Consider the following 17,992-nt stretch of genomic DNA (forward strand, 5'->3'; position numbering starts at 1 on the left):
GTAAATTCTTCTTTACAGTATGTCATCGTCATAGATGTTTTGTAAAAATTAAACCTCACACAATGATATGAGAGGGAGAATTTGTGGTTATGGCCCAGGAAAACGAAATTTGGACTAAACCTCCTCAATTTAGGTTTCGCTTTCGAGGAAACGGTCAAGCTACAGTTAACACTGCATTTCGCGTTCCCGGGACTCTCAATACACAAGAAAAACAAAGAAGTGTGAGTCGTCATCTGATACCGTAGTCATGGTAGAAATTTAATGTATGAATAACAATAAATGTTTGAGCCACAGACTGTTACCGATAAGTTACACGGATGGATCATGTGGAGGTGAAATTGAAAATATTGTGCATAGACAACTTACATCGTTAAGCATTCATTGACGTCATTTACGTTACCGCAAAGTAATGTACGTTACTTATAGATATAGGGGCGATAACAACCTAAAACTACTTTCACTTGTCAAAGTTTGATTCACATTTGATATTTAGGCAATGCCAGACAACAAAACACAAAAGTTTCGTGAAACTCTCCAAATTTCCAAATATGGCGGTAATGTAAATTATAGTAACGTAATTAGTTCTGGTAATGAATAATGTTATGGCAAGATGAATAAATACAGAATGCTTGGTTGGGGCACATGTATAACAACACACCACCGGGCCCCAAATGTACAGTGATGAAGACTATCACTGGGATGCTGGTGTTATAACGGTAACGTGTGATTTCTTGCTTAAAAAATCTCTACTGATGTCGAGCATATTTTTCCATATTGTCAGAAAACTCAATGTTAACGAAAGTATATGTTTTTAGATATCGAGAATAGATGAACAGGCCAATCAAGAAAAATTATCTTGTGGGTCTGTGCGATGATTTATCACAAGAAAAGCTGTAAACAAACACAACGTAAATTACTCTGACTCTACCGACATAATCAAATGTCGGCGACAGCCATTGTCTCGGTTAACTGAGAATTAGTGAGATCTGCTCGAACAACCGTCTTTGCACGCTGGATTAAATAAAATAGTAAAAAAACAAACAAAGTTTACTACACAGCTCCAATACTTCTTTTCTGGGAGGGTTTTCCTACACCGATGCTTAAACTTGTCATAGATCAAGTGCTGAAACTTCATCTCAGTTAAGCGGCTCACAGAACGAGTATTGGGGTCGCGCGCTAATCTGAAGTATGGTAATCCGATGTTTTCATAGCAATTCACTTTTGCTAGCACAACTTTGGTTTTCACTTTACCAGGAATAGGGAATATTGAAATTTCGCTTTTCTGGTCCGACACCGAATTTGTTTATGTGTGTCTCATCTCTTACATACAAAGAATACATGCAAATGGTGATAAAATATAAATGTACAAGCCACCAAAGGTCTACAAGAGAAGCTTGCAATAAAATTACATAAAACTTTGCAATACACGATATGTATTCACACCTGCTTTCTTCCAACATATATCTTTACGACACAATTAAACAATCAGGACTTGCTTGTACGACTAGACAGTTTCCAGTCATCCCCGAAACCTTCCAGGGAAATCAGGTGTGATTAGCACTAACTAGTCTCGGCACAGCGAGTGGGCAATCAGCAAGGGGTTCCAGGTGTTGAGTAGTGAGGTGGCTCTCGGGCTTAATGAGTTAAGGTAGCAGAGTTAGTCAAAGGTCTAGGTGTCCATCTTGATTCTGAGTTATCCTTGGAGAACCACGTCAACAACTTAAACAGGAACTGCTTCCTCCAGCTTAGAGACATTGGAAATATAAGGAAGTATCTCAACAAACAATCGGCAATCATTCTTGTTCTTGTTCTTGGCAAGGTCCGCATACTTAGCATGCTTTTCCTGAATCTTGCCAATCATGTTGCTGTCAAAATTCCATGATATAAGGACAATATCAATAAGGACAAGATCAGGTTTGTTGGCCAGAATTCTTTTGAGGCTGTATACGGGCCTATTCCACAGAAGTTTGAAGCATCATTTTCCATGACGCCCTGGACATGTTCAGGGTCGTACCATGGATGGACCTCGGAGTCAAAGCCACAGGCATGGCGGAGACTGTAGTACAAGCAACAAGCCATGCCATCATGTCGTTTAAGATATGCGGTTTGTGCCAAAGAAGGGCATCCACTGACAAGGTGTTGGACAGTCTCTGTAAATTCATTACATAGTCGACATTTTATATTGATATTTTCTTTAAGAATCACATTTTGGCGATTATGAGTGGGAAGTGACTGGTCCTGAGCAGCAAGAAGGAAGCCCTCAGTTTCACATTTAAGACCAGTCGACTTCATCCAGGCTAGGAGTCTGTGGGATTGCCATTCTGTTCCACACACTGCATGTACACACAATGCAATGGCTTCTCAGAAAGCTTCTCCACAAAAGACCGACTCAGGGCAGACTTGGTGAAGGACTTCACCTGGTTAACTCCCATCACTGCACCGTCCAGCAGTACATCGCCATCAACAAAATCAACCTCAAATTTCAGATTCTGTCCAACAACCTTGGCACGCTTAAAATAGCTGTGGAATTCCTTGCTTTCATCATGAGTCTTGACATGCATCACCAGAGGATCATCCAATAAATAAATATCTGCAAAAGTACACAATAAAATTCTATCATGAAGAGCCTCCACATTAATCAAACCCCGACCTCCAGAATTGATTAGCATGTATAAACGGTTAAGAGAGGAACGAGGGTGGTGGGTTCTGTTATCAGACATGATCCTTCTGGTCAGACGGTCAAGACTCTGGATGTCTTGTTTTGTCCAATCAACTACTCCAAAGGAATAGGAGAGTACTGGCACAGCAAAAGTATTGGTGGCTTTGACCTTGTTTCGAGCATTTAGCTCTGAGCTCCAGATTTTCTTTAAGCCAGCTTTTACTCGGCCTGAAGTTTTTCTTGAATCTGGGCATTCTGGAGCTTGTCTCGAACTTGCATTCCAAGATGCGTGTAGGCCTGATCTTCCATGAGATGCTCAATAAATCCTTCCCCCTGTAACTTCACCGATTCATCATTAACTACCTTGCCGTGTTTCAAATGAAGAGTATTACATTTGTCTTGTCCAAATGTCATGCCAATATCATTAGAAAAGGACTCGACAAGGAGAACCTATTCATTCAAATTGGTATCTGCTTTGGCAAGGAGCTCGATGTCATCTATTTAAAGGAGATGAGTAAGCGTTTTTAGGGATCTGTACTGAGAAGGTCTGGGATGGTAACCCTCCTCTTTATTGAGCAGACAGCTCAAAGGATTTAGAGACAAACAAAAAAGCAAAGGACTGAAGGAGTCCCCCTGGAATATTCCCCTTCTGATTGGAATAGATTCCAAAGTCTGCACCTGCCCTTGCGAGTACATCTCAAGTTGAGTCGACCAACAACTCATTAAAGACTTGAGTAAATCAAGTAGTCGCTCCGGGAGATCAATACAACAAAGAGACTTCAGAATCCATAGAGTCGTATGCATTTTTGTAGTCAATCCAGCACATGGACAGGTTGAGGTAATATGTTTTAGCCTCTTCCAAAATCATTTTTTGTACAAGAAGTTGATCCTTGCACCCCCAACATCCCTTTCTCGCTCCCTTCTGCTCTATATAAAGTATATCTTTGGAAGAACAGTAGGATGGCAAGAGGTTTGTCAAACACCCTGTGAATATTTTATACTGGGTATGCAAACATGTGATAGGGTGGAAGTTTTGGGGATCAGTCAAATCTCCTTTATAGGGAAGGAGTATTGTCCGTCCTTTGCAGAACCATGGAGGAACATATTATTATAAGTTCTGCTAATATTTGAACTTTTAATCTTACATTTTTATTATACCATATGAATCAATAGATTATATTGTTGAGTACATTAATGACCATCACATCATGACTGGCTGCACTCATCCTACAAGTGTTAGCCAAGATCAGGAACCATCACATCATGACTGGCTGCACTCATCCTACAAGTGTTAGCCAAGATCAGGAACCATCACATCATGACTGGCTGCACTCATCCTACAAGTGTTAGCCAAGATCAGGAACCATCACATCATGACTGACAGCACTCATCCTACAAGTGTTAGCCAAGATCAGGAACCATCACATCATGACTGAGCACTCATCCTACAAGTGTTAGCCAAGATCAGGAACCATCACATCATGACTGACAGCACTCATCCTACAAGTGTTAGCCAAGATCAGGAACCATCACATCATGACTGACAGCACTCATCCTACAAGTGTTAGCCAAGATGAGGAACCATCACATCATGACTGACAGCACACATCCTACAAGTGTTAGCCAAGATCAGGAACCATCACATCATGACTGACAGCACTCATCCTACAAGTGTTAGCCAAGATCAGGAACCATCACATCATGACTGGCTGCACTCATCCTACAAGTGTTAGCCAAGATCAGGAACCATCACATCATGACTGACAGCACTCATCCTACAAGTGTTAGCCAAGATCAGGAACCATCACATCATGACTGACAGCACTCATCCTACAAGTGTTAGCCAAGATCAGGAACCATCACATCATGACTGGCTGCACACATCCTACAAGTGTTAGCCAAGATCAGGAACCATCACATCATGACTGACAGCACTCATCCTACAAGTGTTAGCCAAGATCAGGAACCATCACATCATGACTGACAGCACTCATCCTACAAGTGTTAGCCAAGATCAGGAACCATCACATCATGACTGACAGCACTCATCCTACAAGTGTTAGCCAAGATCAGGAACCATCACATCATGACTGACAGCACTCATCCTACAAGTGTTAGCCAAGATCAGGAACCATCACATCATGACTGACAGCACTCATCCTACAAGTGTTAGCCAAGATCAGGAACCATCACATCATGACTGGCTGCACTCATCCTACAAGTGTTAGCCAAGATCAGGAACCATCACATCATGACTGACAGCACTCATCCTACAAGTGTTAGCCAAGATCAGGAACCATCACATCATGACTGACAGCACTCATCCTACAAGTGTTAGCCAAGATCAGGAACCATCACATCATGACTGACAGCACTCATCCTACAAGTGTTAGCCAAGATCAGGAACCATCACATCATGACTGACAGCATTCATCCTACAAGTGTTAGCCAAGATCAGGAACCATCACATCATGACTGACAGCATTCATCCTACAAGTGTTAGCCAAGATCAGGAACCATCACATCATGACTGGCTGCACTCATCCTACAAGTGTTAGCCAAGATCAGGAACCATCATATCATGACTGACAGCACACATCCTACAAGTGTTAGCCAAGATCAGGAACCATCACATCATGACTGACAGCACTCATCCTACAAGTGTTCAGCCAAGATCAGGAACCATCACATCATGACTGACAGCATTCATCCTACAAGTGTTAGCCAAGATCAGGAACCATCACATCATGACTGACAGCACTCATCCTACAAGTGTTAGCCAAGATCAGGAACCATCATATCATGACTGACAGCACACATCCTACAAGTGTTAGCCAAGATCAGGAACCATCACATCATGACTGACAGCATTCATCCTACAAGTGTTAGCCAAGATCAGGAACCATCACATCATGACTGACAGCACACATCCTACAAGTGTTAGCCAAGATCAGGAACCATCACATCATGACTGGCTGCACTCATCCTACAAGTGTTAGCCAAGATCAGGAACCATCACATCATGACTGGCTGCACTCATCCTACAAGTGTTAGCCAAGATCAGGAACCATCATATCATGACTGACAGCACTCATCCTACAAGTGTTAGCCAAGATCAGGAACCATCACATCATGACTGACAGCACTCATCCTACAAGTGTTAGCCAAGATCAGGAACCATCACATCATGACTGACAGCATTCATTCTACAAGTGTTAGCCAAGATCAGGAACCATCATATCATGACTGACAGCACTCATCCTACAAGTGTTAGCCTAGATCAGGAACCATCACATCATGACTGACAGCACTCATCCTACAAGTGTTAGCCTAGATCAGGAACCATCACATCATGACTGACAGCACACATTCTACAAGTGTTAGCCAAGATCAGGAACCATCACATCATGACTGACAGCACTCATCCTACAAGTGTTAGCCAAGATCAGGAACCATCATATCATGACTAACAGCACACATCCTACAAGTGTTAGCCAAGATCAGGAACCATCACATCATGACTGACAGCACTCATCCTACAAGTGTTAGCCAAGATCAGGAACCATCACATCATGACTGACAGCACACATTCTACAAGTGTTAGCCTAGATCAGGAACCATCACATCATGACTGACAGCACACATTCTACAAGTGTTAGCCAAGATCAGGAACCATCACATCATGACTGACAGCACTCATCCTACAAGTGTTAGCCAAGATCAGGAACCATTATTTTATGGTCTTTCATCATAGTTATTTTGGGTGTATTTTTATAGGTGTAGATGTGATCCTTGCAATGGGATCATATCTCCCAAACACAAGACACGACATTTCGGAGTATATTCTTACTCCTTCATCAGGTGAATGAAGGACTAGGAAGCAAATAGTTGTATATATGTCAGTCATTCTCAAAACCCATGCATATTTATGGTATATGTTTGTACCTGTCAAACTTAAGTCAAAATCAATAAAAGAAATTTATCTCCACTTTACAGTAATAAAATTGAGAAAAAAGTATTTTTATATTATTTTCAACCCCCAAAACTCCCCAATTTTACTCAATTTTCATGTCACAACTCCAGTGGCTGAGGTGCAATTTGATTCTTTTGGTCTTGTTCATGTTTTTCAAAAGAAATTTTTTAACATATCATAATTATGATGTTACACTGACATGCTTGGCGTGGTTTGTCCTTTTTTGTATGGAAAATCATTTTGTAAACAAGGTCAAACTTTGTCCCTAGGTTTGATGTCACTGCCTTGACAGATTTTGTGACAGCAGTGACATTTTTCTAGTTTAATGTTGTTTGTACAATCGAACCCCGTTTATACGGACATTTTGGTTACACTTGGAAATCGAGGCGAGGCGAGGAGTCACGGTTAACTGGATCAAACAAGCAAAACATATCGACAATGTATATTGAAAATTTATTCATTTATGTATACTAGCCACATAAAGAAACTGTGCATTGTCAACATATTATCCCAGTTGATAAGTACGATAACAATGTCAAAGGTACATATAAACTTTAATGGAGGGATCATGAGACCATAACAAGTCGGAAGAATTTCAATTGAAAAGTCAGTCACAATGATGTCACGAGTCCACAAGCGGGACAGGGGTCAAACGACCATGTCACAAGCTCAATAACGGGTATGTCCACCATCGGCATTGAGAACAGCAGTGCATCGATGACGCATAGAGCCTATCAAACGTGCAAGGAAGGCTTGTGGGATGTCACGCCAGATTCTCTCAAGTTCTGTTGCAAGGTCAAGGATGTTATCTGGCGGATGAGGAAGACGGCGTAGACGTCGATCCATCTCGTCCCAAACATGCTCTATCGGGGAGAGATCCGGTGAATTTGCAAGGCAGTAAGTCAACGTTGTGGTGTTGCAAGAACCCTTGCCGTATGAGGGCGGGCATTGTCCTGTTGGAATGTTAACCCAGGGCCATGATGTTGAAGAAAAGGATTTGCCACAGGTCTGCCCTGAACAATCTCCAAAGGAGTTCTTTGGCGTGCTGTTATTCCACCCCAAGTCATCACTGAACCACCACCAAAGCGATTCCTCTCCAAGACACAGGCCTGTGCATACCATTTTCCCACGCGTCTATAGGCATGTTGACGTCCATCACTATGGGAAATGTTCAACCTGGACTCAGCTGTAAAAACAACATTTCTCCACCAAAACAAGGGTCTGCGGACATGATTTCGGCACCACATTCGGCGAGCTTGTCGATGACGTTGTGTCAGGATAGGCCGTATGGCAGGATGTCGTGGTCTGATCCCGTGATGACGTAAATGTTGTCGAACTGTGTTGGGGTGGATACGGCAAAGTCCTGGGATGGTTCGTGGATTGTGGATTTGTGTATGCACAGTTTCTTTATGTGCCTAGTATATATAAAAAAGTCCACAGTTCCGCAGCTCAGCTTAATCCTAATCCTAATTAACATGTGTTTTTGTTACTGATGAGATGTTCTCACACCTGCCACCACTGAAGTGACATGCGCCACTAGTGTTTTGATGGGTAATTACTGAATTCACATCAAATGCCTGCCGAGAGATTAACAATGAATACACTTAGTCGTGCGGTAAACCAAACATACACATGTGCACAGATCTTTCCGTCCGGATAACTGGATCATTTTGTCAATGGAAATCTATGGGAATGGTTTGAAACTTCTCCGTCCGGGTCCGAAAGCGCGGGAAGGCAGGGTTTCCTGATATACGGGGTCCGAGTAAACAGGGTACGACTGTATCTAAATTTCCAATTCGAAGATATCAAATGTTTTGGAATCTTATTTAACATAAAATTGTTGTATCAAATGAATAAAATCAATTAGCATATAAGTATGATGTTTTTGTTACGGTAAGGACAGGGTAGTGTAATGGCTGTGACAAAGACAGACACGGCTGTCATAGGGCCGTAGTCACGTAGTCACGGTAGTGACATTATATACCGGCACAATGTCACTACAATAACAATATATGACAATGTCAATGCCATCACATTTTCATTTTCCTTATTTAATTAAAATTGATTTATCTGTTTATGTCTGGAATCTGTAGTGCAAGTATGTGTGTTAGTAGAGCTCCAAGTGAGCATAATATTTATAATTCATATTCTCAGTTTTAATTTTTTCCTACATATTACTTTATATTTGCAAATCAGAAATGAAAGGAATTGTTTGGCTTGTTGGCCTCTTTTAATCAATAAATATAAATTTTCAAAACTTATTAGCAATGTTAGGTTGTAAAACTAGATATTTTAATATATTTGCACATTAAGTGATTTCAGCTTTGGATGTTTTTCTTTTCAAAATGGCGTTACAAGTTTCATAACGGTAGTGACTAAATTTCATGAAATTTCCATTAAAAAGGAAAAAATATGAAAAATGAAATGTCTTTAAGCTTGCATAATTTATGTTTTGTATATTCAGAATACTATGAATGTAATCAAAAACATCATATGTTATGGGTAGTATTTTAAGAATTAGAATCAATGTTGGAAGTATTTCAATGTTATGAATTTTGACTGGGGTGATAAACCAATTGACTCATAGAACTAAACATTTGTCATTTGCAGAGTATTTATAGGGTCTGGTTGGCCACTACGTCGCACTGAACCTTGTCACGTTGGAGATGTCATGACCTGTGTAATGGACTGGGAACAGCAAAAGGTTTCCTTCTTCAAGAATGACAAGATGGTCAGTGAACAGTGTTAGGTTTATGTTGTTGTTATCACCACTGGTTACCACTACATTGTTGTTATCACTGGTTACCACTACATTATTGTTGTTATCACCCCTGGTTACCACTACACTTTTGTTATCACCACTGGGTACCACTACATTGTTGTTATCACCACTGGTTACCACTACATTGTTGTTGTTATCACCACTGGTTACCACTACATTGTTGTTATCACCACTGGTTATCGCTACATTGTTGTTGTTATCACCACTGGTTACCACTACATTATTGTTGTTATCACTGGTTACCACTACATTATTGTTGTTATCACCACTGGTTACCACTACACTGTTATCACCACTGGTTACCACTACATTGTTATCACCACTGGTTACCACTACATTGTTGTTATCACCACTGGTTACCACTACATTGTTGTTGTTATCACCACTGGTTACCACTTCATTGTTGTTGTTATCACCACTGGTTACCACTACATTGTTGTTATCACCTCTGGGTACCACTACATTGTTGTTATCACCACTGGTTACCACTACACTGTTGATAGCATGATGGGTTATCACCACAGATTGTTGTTGATAGCATGATGGATTGGTTACTACTAGATTGTTGTTGATAGCATGATAGGTTGGTTACCACTAGATTGTTGATAGCATTGGTTACTACTAGATTGTTGATAGCATGATGGGTTAGTTACTACTACATTGTTGTTATCACCACTGGTTACCACTACATTGTTATTATCACCACTGGTTACAACTACATTGTTGTTATCACCACTGGTTACCACTACATTATTGTTGTTATCATGATGGGGTTACCACTACATTGTTGATAGCATATGGGTTTGTTACCACTACATTGTTGATACATGATGGGTTGGTTGGTGTAGTGGTTAGATGGGTTCCGCCCAGAGAGTTGATAGGTGATGGGTTCGATACCACCAGACCACGCATGATGGGTTGGTTACCAGAAGACGTTGATAAATGGGTTGGTTACTACTACATTGTTGGTCCATGCCTGAGTTAGTTACTACTACATTAATGGGTAGCATGACAAGGACTGGTCTTCTCAGTATGATAGTGTCTGATGGGGTTATTCATGCTTCACTGTGGTATAGCATCTCAGTAGGCTAGCACTATAAAACCAGCTTAAGTCTGATAGCTAGTACAAGCAGTGGGCGACATACACATGCTGATAGCATGCACGTTGGTTACTACCAGATTGTTGAAATATTCTCAAACAGACGAAAACCCTATTTCACCCTCACTACATTGTTGTTATCACCACTGGCATTACATTGTTGTTATCACCACTGGTTATCAGTACATTCTTGTTATCACCACTGGTTACCACTACATTGTTGTTATCACCACTGGTTACCACTACATTGTTGTTGATAGCATGATGGGTTAGTTACTACTAGATTGTTGTTGATAGCATGATGGGTTGGTTACTACTAGATTGTTGTTGATAGCATGATGGGTTGGTTACCACTAGATTGTTGTTGATAGCATGATGGGTTGGTTACTACTACATTGTTGTTGATAGCATGATGGGTTGGTTTCTACTACATTGTTGATAGCATGATGGGTTAGTTACCACTAGATTGTTGTTGATAGCATGATGGGTTGGTTACTACTAGATTGTTGTTGATAGCATGATGGGTTAGTTACCACTACATTGTTGATAGCATGATGGGTTAGTTACCACTACATTGTTGTTGATAGCATGATGGGTTGGTTACCACTAGATTGTTGTTGATAGCATGATGGGTTAGTTACTACTAGATTGTTGTGATAGCATGATGGGTTGGCACTGATTGATTGTTGATAGCATGATGGGTTAGTTACTACTACATTGTTGTTGATAGCATGATGGGTTGGTTACCACTAGATTGTTGATAGCATGACTGGTTACTACTAGATTGTTGATAGCATGATGGGTTGATTACCACTAGATTGTTTGATAGCATGATGGGTTGGTTACTACTACATTGTTGATAGCATGATGGGTTGGTTACCACTAGATTGTTGTTGATAGCATGATGGGTTGGTTACTACTACATTGTTGTTGATAGCATGATGGGTTGGTTACTACTACATTGTTGTTGATAGCATGATGGGTTGGTTACCACTACATTGTTGATAGCATGATGGGTTGGTTACCACTAGATTGTTGATAGCATGATGGGTTGGTTACCACTCCAGATTGTTGATAGCATGATGGGTTAGTTACTACTACATTGTTGTTGATAGCATGATGGGTTGGTTACCACTAGATTGTTGTTGATAGCATGATGGGTTGGTTACTACTAGATTGTTGTTGATAGCATAATGGGTTGGTTACCACTACAGATTGTTGATAGCATGAAGGTTTGTTACTACTACATTGTTGTTGATAGCATGATGGGTTGGTTACCACTAGATTGTTGATAGCACGATGGGTTGGTTACCACTAGATTGTTGATAGCATGATGGGTTAGTTACTACTACATTGTTGATAGCATGATGGGTTGGTTACCACTAGATTGTTGTTGATAGCATGATGGAGATTCGGTTACTACTACATTGTTGTTGATAGCATGATGGGTAGGTTACCACTAGATTGTTGATAGCATGATGGGTTGGTTACTACTAGATTGTTGATAGCATGATGGGTTGGTTACTACTAGATTGTTGTTGATAGCATGATGAGTTGGTAACCACTAGATTGTTGTTCATAGCATGATGGGTTGGTTACCACTACATTGTTGATAGCATGATGGGTTAGTTACTACTACATTGTTGTTGATAGCATGATGGGTTGGTTACCTTAGATTGTTGATAGCATGATGGGTTGGTTACAACTAGATTGTTGATAGCATGATGGGTTAGTTACCACTACATTGTTGATAGCATGATGGGTTAGTTTAACCACTACATTGTTGATAGCATGATGGGTTAGTTACCACTACATTGTTGATAGCATGATGGGTTGGTTACTACTACATTGTTGTTGATAGCATGATGGGTTGGTTACTACTACATTGTTGTTGATAGCATGATGGGTTAGTTACCACAAGATTGTTGATAGCATGATGGGTTGGTTACCACTAGATTGTTGATAGCATTATGGGTTGGTTACCACCAGATTGTTGATAGCATGATGGGTTGGTTACCACTACATTGTTGATAGCATGATGGGTTTGTGTTTACCACTACATTGTTGTTGATAGCATGATGGGTTGGTTACCACTCAGATTGTTGATAGCATGATGGGTTGGTTACCACTCAGATTGTTGATAGCATGATGGGTTAGTTACTCACTACGTTGTTGATAGCATGATGGGTTGGTTACTACTACATTGTTGTTGATAGCATGATGGGTTTGGTTTCTTCTACATTGTTGTTGATAGCATGATGGGTTGGTTACAACTACATTGTTGTTGATAGCATGATGGGTTGGTTACCACTAGATTGTTGATAGCATGATGGGTTGGTTACCACCAGATTGTTGATAGCATGATGGGTTGGTTACCACTACATTGTTGTTGATAGCATGGTGGGTTTGTTACTACTACATTGTTGTTGATAGCATGATGGGTTGGTTACTACTAGATTGTTGATAGCATGATGGGTTAGTTACTACTACATTGTTGTTATCACCACTGGTTAGCACTACATTGTTGTTATCACCACTGGTTAGCACCACATTGTTGTTGTTATCACCACTGGTTACTACAACATTGTTGTTATCACCACTGGTTACCACTACATTGTTGTTATCACCACTGGTTACCACCACATTCTTGTTGATAGCATGATGGGTTGGTTACCACTAGATTGTTGTTGATAGCATGATGGATTGGTTACTATTAGATTGTTGTTGATAGCATGATGGGTTGGTTACCATTAGATTGTTGATAGCATGATGGGTTAGTTACTACTACATTGTTGTTTATCACCACTGGTTTAGCACTACATTGTTGTTATCACCAATTGGTTAGCTAACTACATTGTTGTTGTTATCACCACTGGTTACTACAACATTGTTGTTATCACCACTGGTTACCACTACATTGTTGTTATCACCACTGGTTACCACTACATTCTTGTTGATAGCATGATGGGTTAGTTACCACTAGATTGTTGTTGATAGCATGATGGATTGGTTACCATTAGATTGTTGTTGATAGCATGATGGGTTGGTTACCATTAGATTGTTTGATAGCATGATGGGTTGGTTACCACTACATTGTTTGATAGCATGATGGGTTAGTTACTACTACATTGTTGTTGATAGCATGATGGGTTGGTTACCACTAGATTGTTGATAGCATGATGGGTTGTTGTTACTACTACATTGTTGTTGATAGCATGATGGGCAGGTTACCACTAGATTGTTGATAGCATGATGGGTTGGTTACCACTAGATTGTTGATGATAGCATGATGGGTTGGTTACTACTACTATTGTTGTTGATAGCATGATGGGTTGGTAACCACTAGATTGTTCATAGCATGATGGGTTGGTTACCACTACATTGTTGTTGATAGCATGATGGGTTAGTTACTACATTGTTGTTGATAGCATGATGGGTTGGTTACCACTAGATTGTTGATAGCATGATGGGTTGGTTACAACTAGACTGTTGATAGCATGATGGGTTAGTTACCAATACATTGTTGATAGCATGATGGGTTGGTTTAACCACTGGCTTGTTGTTGATAGCATGATGGGTTAGTTACCACTACATTGTTGTTGATAGCATGATGGGTTGGTTACCACTACAATGTTGTTGATAGCATGATGGGTTGGTTACTACTACATTGTTGCTGATAGCATGATGGGTTAGTTACCACAAGATTGTTGATAGCATGATGGGTTGGTTACCACCTAGATTGTTGATAGCATGATGGGTTGGTTACCACTCAGGATTGTTGATAGCATGATGGGTTGGTTACCACTACATTGTTGATAGCATGATGGGTTTGTTACTACTACATTGTTGTTGATAGCATGATGGGTTGGTTTACCAGATTGTTGATAGCATGATGGGTTGGTTACCACTAGATTGTTGATAGCATGATGGGTTAGTTACTACTACTGTTGTTGATAGCATGATGGGTTGGTTACTACTACATTGTTGTTGATAGCATGATGGGTTTGTTTCTTCTACATTGTTGTTGATAGCATGATGGGTTGGTTACAACTAGATTGTTGATAGCATGATGGGTTGGTTCACCACTACAGATTGTTGATAGCATGATGGGTTGGTTACCACCTAGATTGTTGATAGCATGATGGGTTGGTTACCACCACATTGTTGTTGATAGCATGGTGGGTTTGTTACTACTACATTGTTGTTGATAGCATGATGGGTTGGTTACCACTAGATTGTTGATAGCATGATGGGTTAGTTACTACTACATTGTTGTTATCACCACTGGTTAGCACTACATTGTTGTTAATACCACCGGTTGGTTAGCACTACATTGTTGTTGTTAGCATCACCACTGGTTACCACAACATTGTTGTTATCACCACTGGTTACCACTACATTGTTGTTATCCACCACTGGGATTTACCACTACATTCTTGTTGATAGCATGATGGGTTAGTTACCACTAGATTGTTGTTGATAGCATGATGGATTGGTTACCATTAGATTGTTGTTGATAGCATGATGGGTTGGTTACCCATTAGATTGTTGATAGCATGATGGGTTAGTTACTACTACATTGTTGTTATCACCACTGGTTAGCACTACATTGTTGTTATCACCACTGGTTAGCACTACATTGTTGTTGTTATCACCACTGGTTTACTACAACATTGTTGTTATCACCACTGGTTACCACTACATTGTTGTTATCATCACCACTGGTTACCACTACATTCTTTGTTGATAGCATGATGGGTTAGTTACCACTAGATTGTTGTTGATAGCATGATGGATTGGTTACTATTAGATTGTTGTTGATAGCATGATGGGTTGGTTACCATTAGATTGTTGATAGCATGATGGGTTGGTTACCACTACATTGTTGATAGCATGATGGGTTGGTTACCACCATACATTGTTGATAGCATGATGGGTTAGTTACCACTACATTGTTGTTGATAGCATGATGGGTTGGTTACTACTAGATTGTTGATAGCATGATGGGTTGGTTACCACTACATTGTTGATAGCATGATGGGTTAGTTACTACTACATTGTTCTTGATAGCATGATGGGTTGGTTACCACTAGATTGTTGATGATAGCACGATGGGTTGGCTACTACTAGATTGTGGATAGCATGATGGGTTGGTTACCACTAGATTGTTGATAGCATGATGGGTTAGTTACCACTACATTGTTGTTGATTAAGCATGATGGGTTGGTTACCACTAGATTGTTGATAGCATGATAGGTTGGTTACTACTAGATTGTTTATAGCATGATGGGTTGATTACCACTAGATTGTTCATAGCATGATGGGTTGGTTACTACTACATTGTTGATAGCATGATGGGTTGGTTACCACTAGACTGTTGATGGCATGATGGGTCATTTATTACTACATTGTTGTTGATAGCATGATGGGTTGGTTACCACCAGATTGTTAATAGCATGATGGGTTGGTTACCACTACATTGTTGATAGCATGATGGGTTGGTTACTACTACAATGTTGTTGATAGCATGATGGGTTGAGTTACCACTACATTGTTGATAGCATGATGGGTTTGTTACCACTAGATTGTTGATAGCATGATGGGTTGGTTACCACTAGATTGTTGATAGCATGATGGGTTAGTTACTACTACATTGTTGTTGATAGCATGATGGGTTGGTTACCACTAGATTGTTGATAGCATGATGGGTTGGTTACTACTAGATTGTTGATAGCATGATGGGTTGGTTACCACTAGATTGTTGATAGCATGATGGGTTGGTTACGACTAGATTGTTGATATCATGATGGGTTAGTTACTACTACATTCTTGTTGATAGCATGAAGGGTTTGTTACTACTACATTGTTGTTGATAGCATAATGGGTTGGTTACCACTAGATTGTTGATAGCATGATGGGTTGGTTACCACTAGATTGTTGATAGCATGATGGGTTGGTTACCACTAGATTGTTGATAGCATGATGGGTTGGTTACCACTAGATTGTTGATAGCATGATGGGTTAGTTACTACTACATTGTTGTTGATAGCATGATGGGTTGGTTACCACTAGATTGTTGATAGCATGATGGGTTGGTTACTACTAGATTGTTGATAGCATGATGGGTTAGTTACCACCAGATTGTTGATAGCATGATGGGTTGGTTACCACTAGATTGTTGATAGCATGATGGGTTAGTTACTACTACATTGTTGTTGATAGCATGATGGGTTGGTTACCCTCTAGATTGTTGATAGCATGATGGGTTGGTTACCACTAGACTGTTGATAGCATGATGGGTTAGTTACCACTACATTGTTGATAGCATGATGGGTTGGTTACCACCTACATTGTTGATAGCATGATGGGTTAGTTACCACTACATTGTTGATAGCATGATGGGTTGGTTACTACTACAATGTTGTTGATAGCATAATGGGTTTGGTTACTACTACATTGTTGCTTATAGCATGATGGGTTGGTTACCACTAGATTGTTGATAGCATGATGGGTTGGATTTACCACTAGATTGTTGATAGCATGATGGGTTGGTTACTACTACATTGTTGATAGCATGATGGGTTAGTTACTACTACAATGTTGTTGATAGCATGATGGGTTGGTTACTACTACATTGTTGCTGATAGCATGATGGGTTGGTTACCACTTAGATTGTTCATAGCATGATGGGTTGGTTACCACTACATTGTTGATAGCATGATGGGGTTGGTTACCACTACATTGTTGATAGCATGGCTGGTTAGTCCTTCACTGTGTTGCATCTGTCAGGGTCAGGGTTTTCCATGCACATCTAGCAGCCAGCCAGCCTACCATGCACCCGGATCTACACACACTGTTATCCATCTCTGTGTTGCAGCTGTACACAAGCAACAAGTTAAAGCGGGTTCCGACTGGCGGCTTCTTTCCATGTGTTGGCCTTCACTCTAAAGCGAGGGCGGTCCGTCTTCTGGATCTGGATCCATGGCTTCCACCTAAGGAAGGAGGCGATATGTCATTAGAAGCTCCCATGCTCACTAGCCATCTAACAAAGTCAAACAGTAATTCCACTTACCACAATATCTCCATTACATCACTATATAGTCTCTATTACATCACTACATAACTTCTATTACATCACTACATAATTTCTATTACATCACTACATAATCATGCACATAGAGAGAGAGAGAATGTTTTTCAGTATAAAGGCAATAGGCAATACCAGTTAAACTACAAAATTGTTCAAATGTATTTACAACGTTTTTGAAGCTGTAAGGAAGAATCTGTGACAGAAGATCCATCATCTTCAAACATTACTATGAAAATATTCTCAAAAGATGGACGTGCATAAACTTTTCTGCCACCATGAACCACCATGGTCTCAATAAGTTGATTCAGGAAGATAAGAAAAGTTTATGGACTTAGAATACAACCCTGACATGTGCCAATATCACAGGAGAAATACTCTGTCCGGCTACC

The 17,992-nt window shown here is 40.2% G+C and overlaps 1 protein-coding gene across 1 annotated transcript in view; it reads left to right on the forward strand.

Moving 5' to 3' along the window:
* LOC124269416 overlaps nucleotides 1-17,992 on the forward strand; it is a 91,630-nt gene that overhangs the window by 40,502 nt on the left and 33,136 nt on the right. Inside the window, exons 7-8 of the mRNA XM_046704425.1 lie at nucleotides 9,243-9,363; nucleotides 17,391-17,571. Of these exons, the coding sequence (XP_046560381.1) occupies nucleotides 9,243-9,363; nucleotides 17,391-17,571 (302 nt within the window). The remainder of the gene's footprint in view (nucleotides 1-9,242; nucleotides 9,364-17,390; nucleotides 17,572-17,992) is intronic.

Source organism: Haliotis rubra, unplaced genomic scaffold (genome assembly GCF_003918875.1).
Source record: "Haliotis rubra isolate DU_JTF1 unplaced genomic scaffold, ASM391887v1 Scf1013, whole genome shotgun sequence".
Lineage (NCBI taxonomy): Eukaryota > Metazoa > Mollusca > Gastropoda > Lepetellida > Haliotidae > Haliotis > Haliotis rubra.